Below are 20,669 nucleotides of genomic sequence, written 5' to 3' on the forward strand. Positions count from 1 at the left end.
AATAGCCTACTGTGTTTGTAATACTGTTGACAAAGTTGTGTTGTAACAAGTGAAAAAAAGAAGGGTTACTAATGTGTAGCGTATAGGTGTAACATCTTGCTGTAAGGTGTCCCCTGACTTGACATTTCCTTTCAAGTTTTCCATGAAAAAATATTATGTCATGTATTTTATCAAGATGTATTTTATGACATAGTTTATTTTTTTACTTATTACAAATGATCAGATGCAAAAAATGATATAATGCTGGAAATAAAATAAGACAACTGCAAACATTTTGTTGCTGTTGGTATTCAGTCAGGAATATTAATTTGAAAAAAAATAGTCTAACTACAGAGTTCATAAGGTCCACCAGGAACTGTTGTAGTGCTTTCAATCATAGTACATGAGCTTACTACTATAGACGAATAGACGCCATGGTTAGATGATTCCTTGCCTGCTATTTACAAGGTCGAGAATGAACACTGAACCTCAGCTTTTAGGACGAGGAGTAAACTTCATTACAATTCCATATCAACTGAGCAAACTACATCTTCCAAAAAACACCATTAGATATGATCAAAAGCTCCAGAGGAGCTACTAAATGGACCTTGTTGTGAGAGTTCCTTTTTTTCTCATCCTTTCATGCTTACTGTGTCTCAACGTGTCTCTTCATTTGGTGATGAAGATTTACTAAATGGACCTTGTGGTGAGATGTTTTCTCGTTCGATATTTACAAGGTCGAGAATGAACTTTGAACCTCAGATTTTAGGCCAACGTGGGACGAGAACAGCTAAAGAAATTAAAATCTGAACATTTACTGTTCAGTCTGCACCTGCTGATAAAGATTAGCTATGTGATATGCTTTAGAAAACTTATTAAAAAATAGTCAAGAAGAGGGTCAAGAACGTCATATTTATATTTTCAGCCCTGTATCAGTTCATGCAGATGTCTGTGTATTCCATATTTGGATCGAGCGTTACATAAAGTACAACCACTGGGGACTGAATCGTGTTTAAAATGAGTGGGAGCAGCAGAAACAGCAGGTTAATTATTTATTCATAGCTCGCTCTCAGCTCCACTATTGTCACGGTCAAGGGAATCCGATTCCACAGCAGCACAGTGCGTGCTATGCGTGACGTCAGCACGCGATTGCCATTGCCGTATCGTATTACTTCCTTTGACCATGTTTGGGTAATTGCAGTTGTTTTGTTTCCATAGTAACGGGTGTCATATTTCGGAGCTGGAGTGCAGCGTGTTACCGGAAAAAGTCGAGAAGAACCGAGCGGTTGTTGCGGAGTGTTGTTGAGCATGAACAGGCGAAACTTTCTCATCACGTGCATGACGATAATTGGTATAAAAAGTAATTTAACAGTGCCAGAGCCTTTCTCGGAACAAACAGGGTATCTAATGCCCACAGCCTGTTTGCCATCGGTCTTGAATGAGCAAACAGTGCTTCAAGGTAGCAATACCACATCAGTGATTGCATTTAATGTAACCACATCAAGCCGAGGGATTACATGTTCATTTACGTATGACAAAAACCTTTTGTTAGACGTTTTACAACACACAATATGTCTCCATGCCTGACTATAGCTCTGAGACATGTGCCTTCTTTCTTGTCATCAATAGGGGGAGCTACAGAGTGGACAGGACACAGCACCAAAACAATAGCCTCTCCTCATTCACTCAGTGGTGTAGCACAAAAATCTAGGCCCTGTAGCCAACATATGCAGTCTCAGTGGGCCCCTTCCCCTTTTAATATATCCATTGTCACGCTTTTACAAATAACTGATCCAGCAAGTAAACACATCTGTAGTGGTTATTAGGGTCATCAGTAATTAAGTGTTTAAGAAAGTGCACAGTGTGAAATCTCAACCCTCTTTCTCTCAACATGCTGTAATTACTGTGTGTATGTTTCAGAGCACAGTAGCTTCGGTCTTCATTAAACCCTTAGCATAAAACAAATTTATAAAGCCATTTTACATGGCTCCATAGGTTAAATGTAATACTGTTTTAACTCACTAAGTCCTCACTAGAATCACATTTTCTTTACAGAATTAAGTTTAATAAGTTTACAACAAGGGCTTAACTCAGTCTGTTGCACTGTAGAAGAAGCATGATAAAACATTAGAAACTTAAAGGCACAATGCAGATAGTCCACAAAGCCCCAGCTTTATAACTTAAAACACAAGATTACTGCTCCCACTCCTATCTTACTGATTGACTTGTCTTAATACAGACAATAGTGTTAAATAGTGACTCAGTCTAAGTTATTAATCTTCTCTGATATTGCTGAAGGTTGAACTGGTCACATTTCAAGTTATTACATGAGAAACATTGTACATTATAAGCATATTAACACTGAACAACACTATAAACAGATTACTTGGTGTTTGTGTGACAAATCTCTGCATAAACTCAGTTTGTCTGATATCCTAAGTAACATGAGGCCACTCTGTCGGTTTCAAACTAACTATAAACCAACATCAAACCATTCTCAAATTTCGAAATTGCAGATAAAAATGAACATTGAATTTAAACCTTTTGAGGGTCCTCCCCATGTTTGGGCCCTGAGTACTTCTGTGGTACCCTCACTGCTGTTTTTAACAGCCGTTTGTGTGCGAGATGTCTTGGTGCCTGGCTATTTTAGAGTGATGATGGATAGGCCTGTCAACAGCTCTGATGTGTTCTGACTCACTCTCTGTCCACTCCACTTGTTCTGTCAGATTCTGTGTCCAACAGTGTGATGCTTCTCACTTCCGTAGCCTGTTTCAGAGTTGCAAAATAACACATACCGAGAGCTTTTCACAACCAACCATCAAGCCACAGTCCCACTGTCTGAGATGTGAACTGAGGGGAAGGAGTTTTTATTTCAACCATTGACTGAGACCATTGCCTGCTGTTACTCTGCTGCATGAGGAAGTATTTATTCATTTCAAAGTAGTTTAAGTTAAGTTTAAGTAAAGTACCACAAAGTACCACATTCAAAATTTTATTCAAGTGAAAATACAGGTGATAGGACAATAAATGAAATGTACTGCAGTATATATAGCAGAATGACCAATGTCAGTGTTAGATTATTGTGTAATTTATTATTGTTTGATTATTATTACTGATATATTATGTACGTCTATGGTGTATCATGATGTGTAAGCAATATTTCAGTGTTGTAGCTGGCCAATGGGAAGCTAATCAACAACACATTTGGATTGTTTAATCACTTAACATCCAGTTTCCCCTTTTATTTCCTCTCAGTTAACTTGAAACTCTTAAAATCATCTTATTCCAATCTGTCTGACAGACTATGTTTTTTTAAGGGCTACACTTTTCCATTAAATGGAAAAGTAACTATAGTAACTAAAATAACTAAAGTAGCTGCCAAATAAATGAAGTGGTATATAAAGAGTAAAAGTACTCAGTAGACAGCTATCAGTGTTATAGCCTATCATTACTCTATCATATTTATATTGTTGGATCTTTATTTTGTTTTCTTTTGGGTAGTAAATCTACTGGATTTTATCAACTGATCTTTTGCATTTAAATTCGTAACTTGCAAAGTGACTAGTGATGAAATTAAATGTAGTGAAAGTTACAAGTAACTACAGTATATAGTACTTTAAGACCAGCACATCCATGTTCCACACACAGGTGTTTTCAATCACTTAGCTGATTAAGGCTCTTCTCATGTGGGCAGGGTCAGACTGCTTGATTGACAGCTCCCCCACTCTCCCTATTATACTGGCCGCACCTGTTTCACCTTTATCTTGATTATTATTATTTCATTAAGTTTGGGGACCTTACATAAGAGCCATGATAAGTAAGCATAACCTGAAACTCAGCAGAAGGCTAATCAGCCAGACTGTCAGAAAACACCTGTGTGAGTGTGTGGAGTAACATTTAGACTGAGGCGGATCAACTGAATTCAGCCTTCATTCACGTTAATATTTACACCTGTCCTTTTCCTACTGTGAGACCTCAGACTGTCCTCAGTGAAAGAGGCCTATAGTTACAGTTTACACTTGGTGCGTTGAGCTTGTTTTTAATTTGGTGTGAACTGTTTTTGGAATTAGAAAACAGGCCACTTAAATGATGACTTAAGTACACTCCACACTTGTTTCCATTTTTTAGAGCTTAGTCTAAGCCTCCATTCTTTTTGTTTTATTGGTATTTTTTTAAGTTTTGCTTATACTTGAGCACTGACAGTCTGTATTTATGAAGCTTATGGAGCTGTTTGTCACCTTGAAGTAATGTGAATTTTGGGTTAATAAATAAAATGCAAAACATGAAGAAGTTTGAAGGGCGGTCTCTCTGCTCACTGCAGTAATGTTTCAGGTTGGAGTTACTCCAAGCAGCATCAGCATCCTGTAATATGTTTCAAATTCCCTGGTTACAGATCTCTATTCTTCTGTTATTTGTTGTTTGCTCACTGTTTCCACCTCTGTTATCTCATCCTCATACACCTCCTGACCGCTCTGTTTCCTGCTGGCTGTGATATTCCCAAGGAAGTGCTATATTTACATGGATAAATCAATGTCATACGGGTTTGGGAAGGCTGGGTCACCACATGAGAGAACAACCTTGTAGCAATACCAAAAATGGTGCTGATATATACAGGAACAATATTGTCAGGTTCCAACTGGAGATGGCACCTCCAGTGATAAAGTAGGAAAAAAACAGATCTTGTGCTGATATGGTGCTTTATTTTGAAATTACTCTCCTGTTTTTTCCATTACATCTTACCATGAAATGAACATGTCTCAAATGGAAATGGGGGTTAGGGGTATGGCAGGCGTGTTAGCTGAGAGCCTGTTGTTGTGAGAGGGAGATGGAGATGAAGAGGAGGAGGGTTTAAAGTCAGCCATAGCAAGTGGTGCACTAAGTGATTGGGAGTCTGCCTCAGCCTCAATCCATTAGAGAGGGCTTGTACTGTACATCTGTCATGTAAATGACTGGGAAGGAGAATATTTCATAGTAAAAAATGTTTCAGTTGAGAGCCCGATCGCACCAATCATCTACAGTATTTTATGTATGTTAATATTTTAGAGTGTTGGTGGTGTTTATGCATGTATTCACTCTCTGCACACATAAGTCTCAAAGAATGTCATTGTTTAACGTTTGCTGAATAAATTATGACAAAAATAAGAATTTCCATTTACTCCAAAACTGTTGTAGTCATAAAAAAGTGTCATTCTGCAGTCATACACCATTTCCAAATCTAATTCCCACAATGGCAAAATGCAGGGCACCTATCATACAAGTTGTAAATAACCTGACTCTTTACGTGTTACTACATTTATTTTGACGGGATCTACAACTGTCTGAGCTTATCTGGAAAGAGCAAAAAAAGGAAGGAAGGAAGCCTATTAAGTGGAGCGTTGGTAAAAATAAAGTTTGTCTATAAAGTCTGCCGTGTGGTGGGTGATGAGTCAGGATTGTGTCTGGTTCAATGGGTATTTCCCAAAGATGTGCTGTTGGATAATACTGTGACAAAAATTTTAAGTTAAAAATCAGCAGGTTTATATCAGATTGATCCTTTGAAGAAGAAGGGAAAACATGATTTGTTTATATCTTATTTAGCCAGGGATGTAAAGATGATATTGTAGCATCAAATGTTCTCAGAAACATGTTTAAATGTTTCTAAAACAAGTTACTAAGAAGACATAATGTAAAAACAGAGTGATTTCTTGTGCAAAAGCCAAAAAACCCAAAAAAACCCAAAAAACAGTTACATTGTTATTACCTTGACATCCGACGCCCACACACCAAGAACTGTGCATGAGTTTGGAAAAGATGCAAAACCACAAACTGCTCTCCATCTCCATTCATCATTTGGGCAGCTGTTGGAAACACAAGATTAAGTTTTAATGCAAAGACTTTCTGCAGGACTGGAATAAACCAAAACAAACTTGATATATATATGTTGAGATGTGACTCTGAACTTCCAAACAGAGCAAACTAACTACAAGCTTTAAGCACTTTGTCTTCGCCACATCCTGAATCAGACCCTGATTTTCCATAACAGCAATGTTTCTAGTTATCTTTGTGTATCCTTACACGCTCACAACTTGTTTCTCTAATGTTAAAATGCAACTTTTTGTAGAACAAATTAACATGCTTTTATACTTGGTCTGCATATCCAGACTGGTATTGGTGTCATTATTGTAGCTTATTGTTCTTGGCAGGGACAATTCCCTCTTAAAGGCTTAAAGTGCCAAATGGGCCTGCACCATGTGTGTGTTTGTACTGAGTGACATCTCCGGCTGCCTTCCTGCAAGGCACAGAGCAAATCAGCTGAAAGTCTATACCTGCAGAGGGGGAAACCTCTGTCTTGTCTTAATCGCGGACGTCCAGCACCCCCCAGTTTTATGAAATCTGTCTGCTTGTTGGTTCAGTTCTGCTTTATTCTGTCTCCCCTAAAATTTGTCATCTATGTTAAGAGTGACCGTGACGCACTAGCCCCCTTCCCCTCCCCGACCTCCCCTCTTATGCGAGTCATAAATCACAGCAGAACAAAATTAGGATCTAAAAAAAGGAACACAGTGGGGTATTTTGGTGAGCCTTTAATAACTCAGCTGCTTGATCTAGGTGGAACAGTTGAGATGGCATTGTGTAAAACCAAACTGCTTCAGATAAAGTAATGATAACATATAGTAAAAGGGACAAAGGAGAATGGGCTGCTTTTGCATAAGTTGATCAAAATGATGCTAAAACTCACAATTTTATTGCAAATTGGGGATAACACCCCAAAATCTGCAAAAATCAAACAGTTAGTGTAGACTTTTACACCATTTATATCACTATATCATAAACAATGCATTCTGACCATGCGGAGCCCTAAACATTACAACAAATTTTAAGCGCAAAACACAACTCAGCATTGTATTCCAGGGACTGTTTTCAGTCTTTTACGAGTATCGCTGCATGTGCCTATAAGGTGCTGTGAACAGAGAGGTTCTAGTTTTCTTGGAGCAGTCCGGTGGGATGTAGTAAGATCCATCCACACTAGAGGGAAGCAGCAGGAAGAACGAGGACAGAGTTTTTCTGGAACTTTCTGGAACCACCATCTGAAATACTTAAGGCATGATTTTGTGCACATGTGTTGTAGTTTTTCTGTTTTATGAATCAAGAGACATCTTAATTAAGGTGAGTTAGAAGAAAATGAAACAGGGTTTTTATTGCAGCCTAAGCCACATGTGTGAATATGCTGCAAGATTTACTGCATCAAAGGTCCTCTACGGGCTGAAATAATAAGATTTCAGCTGTCTCAGAAAAATGATGCTGGTTGTCTCCTTTAAACATGTGTAACAGCTGGGATGAATCTGTGCAAAAAAACATCTTTAAGGGACAAATGACAATGGGGTAGGCTACAGGATGAAAAGCAAAGCAAAATAAATGTATTTAAATTGGGTCTTAAAAGTAATAATAATAGTTGGAATAGTGTGGTTTTAAAATCCACTTTTTTCCTTAAGAAAAACAGGAACTGATGACTTATCTCTGTTTGGAAAAAAGGAACATGCAGTGGTTGAATATGAGAGGAACAATCTAAGACTACTGTCATACTTAATCAGACTTTAGTGAAATGGATCATTTGCTTATTCTTGGATTTAACAGTTATTTAACATGTTGTGAAAATGTGTATCATCTTCTGAAAGCAATCAGGCACTAAACCACATCCTTCCTTGTACTTAAATAATCACAAGTGGTCTGATCCGAGGGATTTCAAATTATTTTAACTCTGACAAAGACAACAAATAATAGCTTGTGCTGCAGAGTAAAATATCCCAGTGTGAATCCTAAACACAAGTGGTTTGCAATCTGCGGGTCGGGACCAAAGATAGATCTGAGAAGTCATCAGATAAATAAAGTTAGAATAGATATAAAATCACAAAATGACTTTTCTTTAATTTTTCTAACGTGTTGTGAAATACCTGACACCCTCACCTCTTCAAACCTCTAAAAAGCCTTCAGATGAAACAGGGTGAAAACTGTCATGTCCAAACTAAAGCCACAACTCGTGAGGAGGGGTCACAAGTAGAGATTTATTTAAGGGGCCTCAAGCCAAAAAGATTGGGAGCAGTGCCACATTAAAATATTCAATTTCCCCGCACCTGCTGTCATTAATGCTTTTGTCAGACCTGATATTCACCACCACTACAACAGCACTGTATCAAAAGTTATTAAAAAAAAAAGTCACCAACTGGACTGATAACTAAGAGTTCAATTCCCTCACCTCCACCTTCAGCACATACAGACTAGAGTGTGTCTGTGTTTATAGCCATCACTTTATTTACTGACTCGTTTATGTCTGTAGGCGTGTGTTTCCCCATGTCGGTCTGTCTCTCTGTGTGTCTGTCTGTCCCTCAGCCGAAACTTTCCTCTCCTCCAGTCTGTGTATGTTTTTTTTTTTTTTTTTGGTTGCTAGGGGTGGAGCAAACAAACCTCTGTGTCTTCAGCACCTCCTCTTACATTATTTTCATCCATGCTTACGTCTGGGACAGCAGTTCCGCATTCCCCAGCCCTCACAGACAAGATCGGTACTTAAACGGGGCTGATGCAACGACTTCAGCTAGTCCCCTAAACCGACATCCAACTCCTGACTCCCGCATCGTGCCATTATTATTACTACTGCGGCTTTTTGGACGCACAACAGGTAAGTGTGAGTGTGAACCATCGAGCTTGAGTGGTGCCATTGTTTTGTTTGTGTGCTAATTGTTAGCTTAATGTCGGCACAGGCTTTACATATTTATATATTTTTTAATACTTTTCTCACCACGTTGTAGAGACTCCACGCGCGTTAGGTTGTTACGTGAGTTTTATTGCGGCACTGGTTTCGGTTAACATCAATATACGAAGCATGTATCTTCACTTCATGCCTGTTAAAAGCGTCTGAGGTTTTTTTTTTTTTAATTAGTTTTAAAGTTTTCCGTGCTCTTACCGCAGAAGTCAATTTGTTGCTGCCACATAATCGTTAAGTACATTGTTGTTGCAACTGTTGTAGCAACTGTCGCCTCCCGGCTCGTTATTTACAGAGCCGTTAGCTGAGTTACTCACCAGCCCGAGTCGGACTGGAGGTATTTTCATCTCGGGATTCTTCACGTCGGTGTTGCTAAACAGGAGAAGTGTCGGTTAGCCCTGTGGAGACGGTTATGTAACGCTATACTCGCCACACATTGTGGGGTTTTAAAGTAACTGCTTCCTATATGCTAACGTCAGTCTGGGGTTTTGGTGCACCGGAGTACACAGAGTCCGCGAGCTTCGGAAAAATTTCACACGGAAGAAACATGTGAATTAAACTTAGTTACAGATGTACAACGATGATATTTGTCCGGATCCATTGAGTCATTATAATCGGCCTGTTCATCAACATCATCCACCTCAGTCTAAATCTCAACTTGAAAGCCAACACTTGGCGTGTAACTGCAGGACGGATAACAAGCTAAAAATAGCAGATTTGCAAAAATGACTGATAAAAGATGAAATGATTTAATATGGGTAAGGATTTGGGCTGCTGCTAAAGATTATTTTTAGATTAATCGATAAATTGTTCAGTCTATAAACTACAAATTGCCCGTCAGTTTGCCAGAACTCAAGATGATGTTTTTAAATAGTAAAATAAATAAATAAAAGCATAAAAAACTTATACTTGAGAAACAGGAACCAGTGAATGTTTGGTACTTCTGCTTGATAATTAATAAATTAATAAACTATCAAAACAGTTTTTTGGATCATTTTCTGTGAATCAATCAATAAACTAATGTTTCAACTCTAACAACGATAATAATACTTCTACTGTGAATAATAAGAATGATCTTATTACTTTATTACAGCGTCCAAACACAGTTGCATCATTGACAGAAGACGACTGACAAGTTTTCTCTGAGTAAGTATTGTGCATTTAAAACAGTTTTTTAATTTAGTAATCAGGGACACTGGAGTGTCACCTCCTGCTGCACTAAAAAAAAAATATTTTCTTGGCATATCCAGTTCATCTTGAAACATAAGCGATGTAAATGAAGTGGGAAGTTTATTTGGCAGCATGTTAGTGCTGCAAGAATGTGCACTCTGATTGGGTTATATCTGTAGTCTTTCCTTTGGCCCATGATAGTGCTCATGCTCAGTATGTTTAACTGTATTTTTATAGATACTGGATTAAGGAACCTCTTTGTTTTTGTGTGCATGTGGGAGAGAGAGAGAGAGAAAGAGAGAGAGAAGGCCCTCCCATGTGAATTTGCATACTACCAGATAAACAGACACCAGTACAGTACACTTCTTCACCGTCACAGCAGTAGTTTGTTTCAGCTGTGCTGTTGTGATGAACCAGTAAATATCATCCTCTTGTCCACATCAGGGTCTTTTAAGAGATTTACACTTTACTGTGTAACAGTAACTCTATCTAGGCCAGAGATAGTTCCAGTTATCTGCCCTTGTTGGCCTGAAGGTTAAAGGCCAATCATGGAATGGGAAATATGACTGGCATCGGTGGATCATGTGCATGTGTGTGGGTTTGTGACTTGCAAGTTCACAGGTTCAGTGTTTTCCTATATAGCGAGTGCATGCTCTTCAGCTGGTGCAGTGCTCGCTCGTACAGCTACATGCCACACAGGGGAAACTATTTGTGTGTTTCTTTATATATGCGTTTCCTTTGTGTCTTGATCTGTGTTTGCGTGTGTCTAAGTGAACAAGCGTGTGTTGCAGAGGGTTTAAATGCCCCAGCGCCTGCCCGGGCACATCCGTAGGATGGTTTCCGCATAAATGGAACGCTGCAGTGGATTAATGGGGAAGGGCTGGCGAGCCGACAAGCAGTGCAGGGCCGACAGGGCTGTGAGGCTGGACGTGGGCGCACAGGGTTTATTTTAAGTAGAAATGCCTTCCAGTGCGTCTCCGGAGAGCTGAAATTGCCAAGCTGCACCCCACTACACTGAATAGACAGCAGACGCATTGCAGGCGAGCAAGCCAACTATGCAACAGCCAGGCTCAATGATACTAATACTAATGCTGGGGGAGCAGCTATTCACTGCTGTGGGTATCACATTATCAGTATCACATTGTATTCTCCATAAGCCTTTCCACATGGTTTGTAAAAACAGTGTGTCAAGACAGACTAGATCTACACTGTGGAAGCAAACACCCAAATGTCCAAAGGTGTAACTGAGAGAAGAGCCATTACAGCCTGTGAGCACAGTAAAAGCTCATTTTTAAAAAGGCCTATACATAGTTAGTGTTTTCCAGATTTCTTTTGGACCTGAAGCCAGTTGTCTCTGTTTGCACAAAAAACTGTATTGTCACTAAATGTTGACCTAAACATTGACCTTTAGCTGAAAGCCTCTGAGAACAACAGAACGATTGAACACATTGTACAGTGTAGACACTGGGGCTTGTTTGATCAGAGCAAGCGTCTGCTTGACGTCGGGCAGATGAGGAAATATCAGAGTACAAAGTATGAAACAGCATTTAAGTGACAACCACATGTTACATAATAATGGTGATTGCTTCAGCAGGGGGGCATTCAATCTAATTTTCTGTGCTTGGTTGACTAATATCTTATTGTCAGGGATTGCACATTACACTAACGTGCCTTGGATTTGTCATCGACGTGAACTCCATACATTTGAAATAGCCTTCGTCTGCACTTTGCATTTTGATTCATTTAATCCATGTCTGAGACAAGCCAAAGCTCTGTGCCCTGCAAAGTCTAATCCTGACTTACAATGTGGAGAAAAATAGTAACATTATAATAATTCAACCAGGACCACCCAGACCGGGAATATAGATGTGTGACTGTCTGAATGGCATGAGGCAAGCCAAGCGGGAATCCAGCCAATGATCACATAGTAATGTTTGCATGAAGGCAGCCACAGTCCTCATGCTTTGTGCATATCTGCAGGTGCTTCGTGTTTGGATTTGCCTGAAAAATTTCTCATTCTTAGGCTGAAGTCTACAATAAAATGCAATCGTTAAACTTCCTGCTCTCTTGTGTAATTTCATTATGAACAAAAGATAACCTCAGCATGCACTGCAGTGCAGTCCAGCTTTGCTCAATGCCGACACATCCAGACTAATTGTGAGGAGAAATAAAGCTCGATCATCACCGTTGACAATATTGCAAGGTTAAATATTCATAATTGTGTTGAATTGCTTTGGAAAAGTTTTGCTTTCTTCACAAGAGGAATTTCAAAAAGGTCCCTTCTGTCTATGGGAGCTGTTGAGCTCATAAGAACGGCCAAAAGAGAAATGAAAGCTGAAATGAAAAGAAATCCCATTTTCTGTTGTGATAATCATTTCCACTCCCACACACGATCACCCTTGAGTTTAATGGCCAGAGATGACCGCAGCATGATCATAACAACAGCCATTATTATGGTGTCTCCTCTCTTCCCCTCCCTGTGTCCTGTCTTGTCCCTCCAATGAAAATATAATGAGAGGTTGGAGGAATGTTGATACTGTATATTTGGACTGTCCCGTCCTCAAGGAAAGTCGGTGCCAACTTCCCTGGTTTCCTCTGAGAATTGCGAAAAGCTGTAACTCAACACACAGCCTGACTGAACGCAGACGGTAATGATGATCGCTGAGACCTTGGCCAGAGATTGGGAGAGTGTGCCTTGGCCCGAGCCTCCATGCTCATTGTTCATTTTCAGTGCTCATGTAGAGTTAGAGCTGTAGAAGCTATTTGCAAGAGTTTTGCAAGATGCTGGTGTGTGGGCTGCGCAATGCCTTATTAGTCCAAAATTAGACTTAAATAAAGTACACTGACAAAAAGTGGTCAAATAGCATCTTGGAAAGTGTGCATGTCTTTCCCGTAATGCCATGATCCTGTGATTTAAAGTTGAACAGTCTGGCAGCACAAAAATGTAACTTTTAAGTCTCAGGGAAAGATAAATTGGCCTGCAAATACTTCTGACTCCTGCTTTCAGTCACCAAAACAACTGCGCTGGTAGAATTTTAGCTGTGAATGGTCTCCTTCTTACAAAGCAACAGTATATAAAGATAATGAGTAGCCTTTGAAATGCCCCTGTAACCCCCCCATACCTCTCCTTCACCGTCTCTATAGGGGTTGAGAATAATAGGGCCTCCAGTCGTGCTGCTGGCGTTTGGTAAGGGGCTGAATTCCTCAGCACAGCTAATTGCTCTCAGGAATGACTCAGGAAATGGACACATTTGGTCGAGCTGAGGACAGATACAGTATGTGAGCAAAGAAACCAGCGGATTGTGCATATATATATAGGCTACGCTGACTGCCTGCACGTTCACATATAGGAACCCTCACATGCACACTCCTGACACACTCTCTTCACAAACACCTCCAGCTATCCACAGTTCACATGCCGTTAGATTGGTTTTGGGATGAAGCCAGAACCTGCGTTGAGTACGGTCCTATATTTCATAACTAATACATGACATTTCTGCTCCCCGCCCTTGGCTTCAGCTCGTCTCCTCTCAGTTAGCCCTGAGAGGCTGCGGTGCCCACACTGCTGCTGGGCTGTGTAGGTGTCTTTGTTTGAGGCCAGTGTGCGCCTAAAAGCTGTGGCACTGGCTTTTCTGCTCGACTGCAAAAGCACAGTAACCGCGTTGCATCATCAAACGCTGACCACTAATCCTCCGCTGCAGGCTGCTGCTGACAGAAAAAAAATGAGCAAAATACCCCTGTTTTGAAAAATGTAAAAATCATTTTGACTCATGCGTTTGGGTATAATTACGCCCTGCGACACATGCATCAGCAAACTTTCCCTCTGTTGTAGAGATGAGACTTCTTCAGGGTTTCATGTCTCGAGGCTTGACAGGGTGTCGAATTTGCAAGGGGGATTTTCAGTCACTTGTGTGGCAGGTTGAAAGCAACGGAACAGATTAAATATAAAACCAACTTTTTACTCAACTTAAAAGTCAAGCTTAATTCAAAAGTGAGGCATGGCGAGAGTCTGTTATGTCAGTTTACAACAGGACTATAAATTGTCTGGAATGGTGTGTAGCTCACTTTTATGTCTCATAATTGATAGGCATCTTGCTTCACACATCATTTCAGCTTTGTTTCAGAGGCTGCTGGCAGAACCACCTCTGTGGTTTTTTGATTCATGTGATCTGATGTCATGCAGACCAATATCAGGTTTATATATGTTTATGTGCAGTGGAGTATTACTGCGTGCCTGTGAGTGAGTGAGTGTGTGTGTGTCTGGCGAGGTCTGGCCTCAGCTGCATGTTTCAACAAGCCATAGTGAGGAATGGGGGCTTTCCTTGCAATATGTCTGACTGAGCAGGGTTCAGTTACAATGTACTGTGCATGAGCCAGTCTAATAGACATAAAATAAGATTATTCCTGAACCAACTTATTTTTTCAGCTTCAGTTTCCATTGAAAAATCTTGTTTGTCCAGGATGGAGCCTAATCCGAGTCTGTAAACCGGTCCTGGGTGTCTGGCCAGCTTGGATATTGGACTCCATTTTGGCTCTGAAAGCGATTCGCTCAGTCATTCCTAATGGGCGCTTCAGTTCCTGTGGCTGTTTTCTCGGCCCAGGGGTTAGTTTGGATTGCATCTTTTGAATTCCAGTGCAGTTATTGGTCAGCAATGAGCAATATAAGAAAAAACATGGCACACGCTTTAGTCACATGTTGAGATCTCCTGCTCCTGTTTGCCGGTTTCTGGATAGATTTAGTAAAACATACAGATGTTCGGACGCAGGGAGACACATTTTTGCAAGTTTACACAGGCCACTGCTCTATCAAAGGCTTTATAGTAAATGCAGCAGTTCAGTCACTTCAGTCCAACAATTTATACTATTGTCTGGCTATTTTTTTAACAGCCTTCGCTCTCATTCACCCCTGGATCAGCTGCCATATGGTTTGCCTTGTTCTTAGACAGCCTCTCTGCAGAATGAGAAGGCCTTGGCACCTTCCATTCCTCCACCCCTCTCGGGAGTTGCAGAGAGAGGGAATTTTGTCTGCGAGAGATTTTTACCAGGGCTGTCTTGTTCTTTTCCTCTCCAGCAAAAACAACAGGCTGCTGCCAAGTGCAGTGTAAATGGGAGTATACATACAGTGGGAGAGAGGGAGGGAGGTAGGAGAGGGAGAGAAAGAGGGAGAGAGGGAGGAGGGTAGTCAGGATTTAAATAATAAAATGCCTCATTGGACACTGGCTCCACACACCAACTTGTCCTTGGAGCGAATAAATCATGCAAACTGAAGGTGGTAGAGAACAGCTAAAGAGTAGTATGGATATTAACTGAAAGACTTTTGACTACTGCACTGCATCTTCCTCAAAAACAAAGCAAAAAAAAAAAACAAACCGTGAGAACAACTGTTTGTGGTTGTACATCTGCTTTAAACTTAATTTGCTTGACTGTTTTGCTTTGGACTTAATACTCATCCCTGTTGGTTGTTAAAATAATGGATTATAATATAGATGATACAGTATAGGGAACAATTTAAGCAGTGTGGGACATGTATATCTCTAAGGGTACACCAGTTAGCAGAGAAACAAAACTACTGACAGTCAGAAGTGACTTCTTGCTATAAGTGAGAGATTTGGTCGCTGTCATGCACGACTGTAAACCCCAGCCCAACTGTAAAAACACTCCGAGACCAGCCCATAAGCAGGGTGGAGTACATTAGAATAGAGTTACATAACCCTGCTTTTTTCATTACCTCCTCTGTGGCTTTTGTAATAGCGCAAATCTTTCAACTCTGCAAAAAAAAAATAAAAGTAGCTAAGAAAGAAAAACTTGGTATAACTTACAATACGCTCGGCCTGTCAGCTAGTCACCCACCAGCAAAGTCAGCTGTTTTCACAGCACCTCACAATACACGTCTTTGTTGGTTCCATATGAGAGGGGCTTTGTTCGGTTTGTGCCCAACCTGTAGAGGTTCAGGTTTGGCCAAATACTCAGGAGGCAAATGTGAATTAAGCTGTTAAAGCAGAAGTCACACTGATATCATCAAACTTTTTAAAACTCCTCCTAGCTTTGGCTCCGGCCGGTAATCCTAGCTCCTGTCTCTGTGCCAAAGTTACTGAAGTATCAGTTGTATCAGTCATGCAGAGGTTTTGTCAAAAACAGATTTGATCCATCCAGTGATACTGCCTCTACACAGTGCAACATTTCTTCAACAGAAAATATGAAATGACAGCTGATTGTTTGCCTCTATCATCCTTACCTTCCCCATTTACCTACTGGACCTTTTTCATTTTACTTATTTGTATTTATTTTTTCTACACAATTACTGAACGGAAAGAGAAACAATTTCATGTCAGACTTCTTTAAAATTCTCTATTCTCACTCTGCCTCTCCTCAGAGATTGCAGGGATGGGCAGGGTAGAGTCGGTTCATGTTACACTGTTCCCATCTGTAACATTTGTTTTTTATTTGGCCATCAGAAGTTTTCCAACTCTTGGTCTTACAGTAATTAGAGAGACGTCTTAATTCTCCAGCCACTTCCTTTAGGCCCGCACAAGTTCTCCCTTTTCTCCTCTCTGCCCCTCATTCCTCCCTGATTACATTAAGAAGTGCTGCGGTCAAACCCTCTAAACTACCCAAAATTGTTGAAAGAGGGTGGCGGTGGAATGCATGAGTGTTACCCGCTCTGTTTGGACACAAATGCTTTTGATATCCTTTGAATCCTCTTTACAAGAACCGAAATGAACACTCAAGATGAAACCCCACTGGCTTAATGGTCAGAAGCTTAAGTGTAGAAGATAGACCTCGGTTTGTGTGATCAGACCGAAAGGGTTCATGGGTTCTCTTTGCATGTGAAGATACAGAGATGAGTGTGTCGCTCCCGACGGTGTGAAGTTTGTTTTCTCACCGGCTGCTGACTAAGAAGATAACACAGCTGTCAAAGCTGTCAACGTTTGAATGCATTCTTGGAAATGGCAACGTGTATTTCACCAACGTGAAAGATGTTTGATGACAAGAACCGAAGACAGTAAATTAATCTCTTTTTTTTGAAGGAATGCCAATACTAAGATCATAATAAAGATAAAAGAAACTGTCAGATGTCTGCAGTATGATACTTGAAGACGGGTTTAATTGCATGGCTCATGTTACGACCAGATAGATTTTCTTTTTTACTTATGGGACCCAGGTGTTTCAGTGCATATACTTGTTTTCTACCACATCTTGCAGAATGAAATGTGAATTGGTTATTTTGGGCTAGAGGTCAATAAAAACTAGAATAGAGATGTGTAAACTTGGCTTTCCAGTGAACGCACTAAAAGTTGCATTGAATTTTCATAGTCAGCGAATTCTTTTTTATCCTTGATTCTTTTGTTCTAATTGTTTCTACTCTTCCTCTTTTCTCTCTCTTCCTCTCTCTCGCTCTCTCTCTCTCTTTCCCCACAGCGGCGGTGGTGGCCGTGTCGGACATGATGCCGGGACAGATACCTGACCCTTCGCTGGCGGCGGGCTCCCTGCCCAGCCTGGGCCCGCTGGCGGGCATCTCGGCCACCACGCTCACTGATCAACTCAAGCTGGCTGACTTCCGGCAGCTGGGCACCATGTTGTCCCCACTGCATTTCCTGGGGAGGTTGGGGAAGAGGCCGCTCGCCATCAAGACAGAGGTGAGGAGGAAGAGAAAAGAGGAGAAAGGGGCAATAGTGCAGAAGTAGGGTGTGTGAAAGTTGTATAGCAGGTCAGAGGGCAGAAACAGGGAGTGTATTAGTGCGAGGATGTTTCAGATCCCTCCATCAAGGACCAAATGACTCATTTAAATATCACTCGCAGGGCATTTGGCATTATGTTTGTAATCTTAAGTGATTGTAAGAATAAGAAAGAGCTGCAGATAATGACTTAAGTGACTTTTTATGCCTGTGCTGCTCAGAAACTGTTTTTACAGGAATTAGATTGATATGTCTGACAGCTAATAAACATTTTTATTTGCTGAAAGAAAATGTATTTAAACTTATTATTAAAAAGTTAAATATTGTCAATAGTTGTAGATGCATTGGTCTGAGCTGGTTATAAGACGTTATAGGAAATAGCTGGATTAAAATTGCAAGTATGCATATGTTATGTGAACATGACAAACCAACCCTGCCCCCTCTAGTGCTTGAAACAAGAACTACTGTAGAGCCTGAACAACATAGTTTTTCCAACAATGTTTATGTCTTTATATTAACGATGCTCTGTGTTTGCAGATGGATGAAGATGAAGAAAGGAGGAAACGGAGACGAGAGAAAAACAAAGTAGCAGCAGCACGATGCCGAAACAAAAAGAAGGAACGGACTGACTTCCTTCAAAGGGTGAGTTCATGACACAGCATTGTATACTAATGAGCAGAAGTAGAGCAGTTAAGAGTAGCCTGATTTAAGTTAACCTGAGCAGCTGATTTATGTTCAAGCCATCCAACCCAATTCCTAGCCAACATGATCAGGCTAATTCAAGCCTGGTTTAAACAATCTGGATTACTGCACATGCACATCTTAAAGCCATGGTGATCGTCAATATTCAGAAGTGGTAAAAACAAAGTGACAGGCATAAGATTAACAATTCAGTGTCTGACAATTCACCGTCTCTGTTCAGGAATCGGAGCGTCTGGAGATGGTGAACTCGGAACTCAAGGCCCAGATCGAGGAGCTCCGTCTGGAGAGGCAGCAGCTAATGGTGATGCTCAATCTCCACCGGCCCACCTGCATCGTGAGAACCGATAGTGTCAAAACACCTGAGAGCGAGGCCAACCCCCTGCTGGAGCAGCTGTCCACTGACACCAAGTGAAACCAGGAAACCAGGGACACAGATTCCCTGAAGCCCAACCTAGCACCACCGTGGCAGCCATAAAAATGAAAACAAAACTGGCAATACATTTCTAAATAAGCACTTGAGCTCCAAGCTGGAGACTTTTGGAGACTCTGCCCGAGGACTTGAGGTTGTAGGGCATCCTCAGTACTGCTACATGAGCTGGCTCTGTCCATTGGAAGACTGGAAGTACCCAGTTTCATCTCTGCATTAAGAGTTGTTGTCAACACTTAATGCGCTGTGCCTAGTTGTTACTTCAACCATCTCTACATAAAGGGACCAATGTAAACCGTAGAGTACGACTGGAAACTACGCTGAGGAAACACTAATATCAATATGGTGCTCTGTTACAAAAGCCCTGAGTAAACTGTGTGGCATTGTTTCAGTGCAGAAGCCCACAAAGGCTTAGTGTCCTGCAGTTTTCCTTTGTATGCTAGTCGAAATATACAGGTGTAGAGTTTTTAGGATACAATACTCAATACAAGTACACCAAACTGAGTAGAGTTTTTTTGTTTTTGTAATGTTGATTTCTATACCCTGCCTTGACGATGGCAGATACCGGTTGATCCGATTTGTGGTGACGCTGGCGTCATGAAAAGCACATATACACAAAATGTTTACACCCTTGTTTTTTGTACTTGTTGTCTGTCCATTATTGTACTTGTTTTATACTGCTTTGTATACATAAACATATATGAAATGCTTGTTAATCACTTGATGTGATTTGTCTTTTCAGTCTTTCCAGTCTGTCTCCGTCATGTTGCGCTGTCAAACAGCTGTGAAAACAAGCAGAAATCTTTTCAGCTGAGCAGTATTTCAATGTCTGTTCTGGACCTGTATCTGCTATGTACGACTCTGTTACCCTGAATAGATTAAATTTTATTTTCTAACTACAAGAAAGAATATGCCTTTTTTCTCAAGTGAAATTAATCAGTCATTTTATTTGTTCTCATCAGTCATGGTGAAGAACCAAATGATAAAAGTTGTGCAAACATGTTTTCTAACAGCTGAGGCACATTGCCAAAGTCAGGGATTTTCTTTAATTTGCAAAACTCAGAAAAGGTCATTCATGCTTTTATTTCTCCCAGACTCCCTTTGTTCAGAACTCAGCAGGAGAAATATTTCCCATATGCAGAACAGACAGCTAATAAATGTTTGACAGGATACATTTTAGAGTTTATTTTTATCTTATTTTTTTATTAAACATTTTATTTCCTACTTAAATGTTTCTCAACGGATTTCCTGATCATTATGAAATTATAACTTCATTTTAATTTTACTTCCATTTACCCCCTTATGTCTTTAATTTTTGGTCTTACTAAAATATGTTAAAGAACACTGTAGCATTGCTTTTAGTCTTTGTTATTTAAGAATTATTATTGTAATTGTATTGAAATTACAACACCGATCAAATTGTTGCTGAAAGAGTAACAATCAAGATCCTCATTTTAACTACACTGACAGATATTTACTTTTGGACGGCAAGAAATATTCACCATATGGGACACGGTCTTAAAAAAAAAAAACTTTTTTAAATTTTATTCCCCACATTCACCCTTCATACTTGGATGGAGAAAAAACACTCTTGCTGGATCCCATTGATAGTCTAATTAACATATTCAGTCATATTTGTGAATTTATGAAACCCTGCTCAATATATTGATCTTCAGACATGTGGCAGCTCCTGAAAACTTGCTTGCATGGACTAAATAAAAAGCCAAAAAATAACTTACAATAGAGTTGAATGACCTCTGACAGACCTGACAGAACAAAGAAAGAGCATAAAGGTTTGTCGTGGTGGCGGCTGAGATGTACTGACTTGTATGTATTGTATTGTCGATACAGTGTTCATATGAAACTGTTCACGGTCAACAGCTCCATCTACTGGACATGTTTGTGAACTGCACGATCCGCACTATGATCAATCAGTTTGTCTTCACAAAATCATGGTGTAACATAGTGATAGATTCGTGGG

The 20,669-nt window shown here is 40.3% G+C and overlaps 2 protein-coding genes across 2 annotated transcripts in view; both read left to right on the forward strand.

Moving 5' to 3' along the window:
* LOC111653033 (protein c-Fos) overlaps positions 1-323 on the forward strand; it is a 3,277-nt gene extending 2,954 nt beyond the window's left edge. Inside the window, exon 4 of the mRNA XM_023403480.2 lies at positions 1-323. This exon is cut by the window's left edge and continues 1,051 nt beyond it. The gene's annotated coding sequence lies outside the window, so the exon portion shown is untranslated.
* An 8,147-nt stretch (positions 324-8,470) lies between these two features.
* Positions 8,471-19,597, forward strand: jdp2b (Jun dimerization protein 2b). The gene is made up of 5 exons (XM_023403486.2): positions 8,471-8,629; positions 9,807-9,859; positions 17,303-17,520; positions 18,097-18,201; positions 18,482-19,597. The coding sequence occupies exons 3-5, from the start codon at positions 17,326-17,328 to the stop codon at positions 18,671-18,673; spliced, it is 492 nt and encodes a 163-aa protein (XP_023259254.1). The 5' UTR covers positions 8,471-8,629; positions 9,807-9,859; positions 17,303-17,325; the 3' UTR covers positions 18,674-19,597.
* The last annotated feature ends 1,072 nt before the right edge of the window (positions 19,598-20,669 follow it).

The sequence above is a fragment of the Seriola lalandi genome, unplaced genomic scaffold, assembly GCF_002814215.2.
Source record: "Seriola lalandi dorsalis isolate HSWRI2012SDOR001 ecotype SW California unplaced genomic scaffold, Sedor1 jcf7180002054139, whole genome shotgun sequence".
In the NCBI taxonomy this organism is placed as follows: Eukaryota; Metazoa; Chordata; class Actinopteri; order Carangiformes; family Carangidae; genus Seriola; species Seriola lalandi.